This window comes from Microtus ochrogaster, chromosome 2 (assembly GCF_000317375.1).
Source record: "Microtus ochrogaster isolate Prairie Vole_2 chromosome 2, MicOch1.0, whole genome shotgun sequence".
Lineage (NCBI taxonomy): Eukaryota > Metazoa > Chordata > Mammalia > Rodentia > Cricetidae > Microtus > Microtus ochrogaster.
Window position 1 is genome coordinate 13,164,347 of NC_022010.1, and position 4,476 is coordinate 13,168,822.

General features: G+C 37.9%; 1 protein-coding gene across 1 annotated transcript in view; it reads left to right on the plus strand.

The window, feature by feature from the left end:
* Sbno1 (strawberry notch homolog 1) overlaps positions 1-4,476 on the plus strand; it is a 43,232-nt gene that overhangs the window by 21,439 nt on the left and 17,317 nt on the right. The window contains exons 18-19 of the mRNA XM_026784618.1: positions 87-268; positions 586-717. Coding sequence (XP_026640419.1) covers positions 87-268; positions 586-717 — 314 coding nt within the window. The remainder of the gene's footprint in view (positions 1-86; positions 269-585; positions 718-4,476) is intronic.

The window sequence follows — 4,476 nt, forward strand, 5'->3', positions numbered from 1 at the left end:
AAATAAATAAATAAATAAATAAATAAATAGAAATGTGCTATTATGGAAATCAGGTATAACAGTTTGACTGATTAACAAATGTTCTTTATCAGCTAACAGTAACACCAACAGTAACAGTAGCCTTATAACGAGTCAGGATGCTGTGGAAAGGGCACAGCAGATGAAGAAAGACCTGCTTGATAAACTAGAAAAATTAGCTGAAGACCTCCCTCCTAACACCTTGGATGAACTTATTGATGAACTTGGTGGTCCTGAAAATGTGGCTGAGGTAAATAGATGTGGTTAGTGCTATGTTCTTTCCTGTTAGTATTTTCTTCTTTTTTAAAATCCTGTGACATGGATGTCCTGTTCTCTGGATACAACTTAGAACCTTGTTCTGTTTTGGTTCTCAGGGTATGACTACAGAAGGCCTGTCCTCAGTGCCTGAAGTTTGGCTTGAACCTGGTTCCTGTACTGTTGTACAGCTTTTGTAATGTTGCCAGGGATCATTTTTTTATGTTGTAATGTTCTTTTGTCCCTGTACCAACTTGTGTCATCCGTGTTTCATGCTCTTCTTAAAGCTCTGTGTAAATGCTTGCTTTTCAGATGACTGGCCGCAAGGGGCGGGTGGTGAGCAATGACGATGGAAGCATATCTTATGAGTCAAGGTCTGAAGTTGATGTGCCCGTGGAAATTCTAAACATCACGGAGAAGCAGAGGTTTATGGATGGAAAAAAGGTATATTTTCCTGTGGTGCTTTTCAATAGAAGGCACCTGCCTATATGTTCAGCTTTAGAAAAGTTTGCCCTCTATCCATCCACATCCATAGATTCTGTTATAAGGTTGTGGAACGGTCTGTTTTTGTTAGTAATTGTACTGATTATTTTACATGCTTTAGTGATTCTGTATGATGCGCATCTCCTACAGTATTTAGGAGAACTCTGGAACACACAAACCAGGTGAGATGGTGCACCTTGGAGTTAGAGGAAGGAGGATCAGAAGCTCAGTCTTCTTGGCTACAGTAGGGCAGGGGTTTTAATCTAGCCTGGCCTACATGAGGTCTTGTCTGAAAATTTAGAGAGATTTGAGAGATATATGGATACCTTAATCTGAATATAAAAGTAGTAAATCATTGTAGTGATTTCTTTGTTCTTTCTTTTTCTTCCCTCCTTGTCTTTCTTCCTTCTTATATTAATTACTTTTGCATAACTGCCATCTAAGAGTCCCTTAGGACTGAAAGTTAATCTTGGCTCATGATTTTATTCTTTTCACCTATTATGAAAGGATACAAGGGACAGCTCAGCTCATGTTATGGCAGTGAATGGAAGCAGAAAGAAACACAGGGTTCAAGACAGGGCCCAAAGGATTTGTTCCCTGTAACTTCTTGTTTCAATTATGTTGCAGTGATCCTGCCAGATGAAGTGGTAAAAGAAATCCCACACTAGCTCAGAACAGAGATAGTTATTTATTTAGGGGTAAACTTACAAATCAGGATTCTCTGCCTGATGGTGGATGGAGATCGAATCCAAACAATCCCAATGAGCAATTGGCGAAAAGGAGCAAGGGGAAGGAGAAAAAGGGGGCGAATACAGGTTCAATATAGTATGAGGCCACGCCCCAGTAGGTGCGTAATCACAAGTGGCTAGTCTTCCTACATACAGCACCTCCCCATTTTGTTTAAATAAGAGAGTTCTAAGCCTAATACAAAATTATATACAATAAAAACAAATATCCTATTCTAACTAGCTTAAGTTTTGTATAATAAGTAACTTGGCCAACTCATGAGAGGAAAATAACTACAATTATCTAGTCTTCAACCCCATCGAAGATCCGAAGAGGGAAATAATATTACTTGAGTAAGTAGGAAGTGCAGTCAAGCACGTTCAACAAATGACAGGGACAATTGGCTATCTGGGCAATCACCCAAAGTCTCATTTGCAATGTTGAAGCAACCAACTTTGGCTAAGGCCTACAAGAACTAATAGACCATTTTCTTTTTTTGGTTTTTGGTTTTTCGAGACAGGGTTTCTCTGTAGCTTTGGAGCCTGTCCTGGAACTAGCTCTTGTAAACCAGGCTGCCCTTGAACTCACAAAGATCTGCCTGTCTCTGCCTCCCGAGTGCTGGGATTAAAGGCGACTGCTGGGATTAAAGGCGTGCGCCACCACCGCCCAGCTCTAATAGACCATTTTCAAAGGCAAGAAAAAATTTCAAAACCGTATTACCCTGTCTTGGCAAGATTTGACAGTCTTGTTTATCCGTTTCTGATACTATATATCTTGTCAGTGGTTGAGGCATGGACACTTTTTTTGCCCAAAGGCCAATTTTTGCCAAGAAGAAAACAAGCTCCAAGTGGATTGTCTTCTGTGCTCAACATTCTCTCGGAATAGATCGGTGCTGTCAGGAGTACTTGTGTCTCACTTCAACAGAACTCTAAGTTATTTAAATGTCATTTTCTACAGCTCTTTGAAGTGGTTGAAGATTATCTATGCAGAATATAATCTCCATGTATCTAAAGAACCTGATTAGTCTAAGTATGACAAACATAACTGATTATTGATCTATAATTCTTAATACCCATATAACTTAAAGACTAAGACAATAAATAGCTGTGCAATAAATGAGGACAATGACCTCCAGATGTAAACAATGTATAAGTATCTAGATCAGAGGTAGAAATGTACACTGCAATGTGGTAAATATATATTAATATATAAAAATGTTTTAAATAGGTAGAAGCATGCATGCACACAATTTTCAATATAATTTAACTTTGTGTCTGTATACAAGAACCTACACCAATGTAATTGTCTATAAGTAATAACTCACAAGTATTCACTCTATTACTCACTATGATTATTAGTGTGATTAAGCTCATACCAATCTATTATCCCATCCAATTTCCCCCCTGAGCTTATAAAACTTTCCTCCCCACATCCCATCCCTATACCAATCATAATCAAAACCTAAATGATGTCTCTAGCCCTGAGGACAAACTTTTTTGGGAGGGAGGATGTCGTCTTCTAGAATTACTTCCAGCTGTCTTGGGGGCGACATTCATTCTACGGGATCCTATGAAAGTAAAATGATGGTTAGGTTTCAAGATTAATATCTGGTATGATTGGAAATAGTCTGAGTATTTTGTGGAGGTCTGGCCAGAATGTTGTAAAAAATGTACACTTGGAAACTTCAAAGATTACTGTAGGAAAATTCATTGTTCATTGTGGATAACTTAAGCATTATTTATATAGACATACATAGTCAATGAAAGGTACGATAAAGACAAAAATAGATATGAAGAAAAGTAAAATTTTTTTCTAAATTCTTTTTTCTTTCTGTCCCGTGCCAGACAGCTCTTGACATGAGATAGAAACTCCGGATCTTTCTTTTAACAACATGCTTGGATTTAAAGAAGGACAGAGCCGTTGTCCAACTCCAAAACCAGCTCTATATGTTCATAAATATAAATACATGCATACACATATATACATTTATAAAAATGTTGGTTTATTTATTTATTTATTTGTCTTTCGAGACAGGATTTCTCCGTACCTTTTTGGTTCCTGTCCTGGAACTAGCTCTTGTAGACCAGGCTGGCCTCGAATTTACAGAGATCCGCCTGCCTCTGCCTCCCAAATTCTGGGATTAAAAGCATGCGCCACCACTGCCCGGCCAAAAAAAATGTATATTTTTAAATGCTTGTTCTTACAAATCATATTTGCTTTTCTTTTTCTTTTAATATTTATTTATTTATTATGTATACAATATTCTGTCAGTGTATATGCCTGCAGGCCAGAAGAGAGCACCAGACCTCATTATAGATGATTGTGAGCCACCATGTGGTTGCCAGGAATTGAACTCAGGACCTTTGGAAGAGCAGGCAATGCTCTTAACCGCTGAGCCATCTCTCCAGCCCCCTATTTAATGTCTTTCTACTGCTGTTGTCCCTTTCTCATTAGCGTTAAGAAAATTCAAGGTTAATAAAGCATTATTATTTCTGGGGGCATGTTCCACCCCTTTTTGTTTACTTAACATATCCTTTATAGTTTGATTTGATCTTTCTATAACTGCTTGACCTGTAGGATTGTATGGTATACCTGTAACATGCTTAATATTATAATAAGCAAAAAACCGTTTCATTTTCCTAGAGACATGTTCTGGACCATTACCTATCTTATTTGTGCAGGTATACTCATACCTGCACAAATGGCCATAACTTCTAATAGTTGTGTGATTACTGAATCAACCTTTTCTGAACTTAAAGCAGTTGCCCACTGAAAGCCTGAATAAGTGTCAATGGTGTGGTGTACATATTTTTAATGTTCCAAATTCTGCAAAGTGGAACACATCCATCTGCCAGATCTCATTCATTTGAATACCCTTTGGGTTAGTCCCTGCAGGTAGCGGTGTTTGGTTATAGAAAGAACAAGTAGGGCATCTCTTTACAATCTCCTTAGCTTGTTGCCATGTAATAGAAAACTCTTTCTTTATTTTTTTTT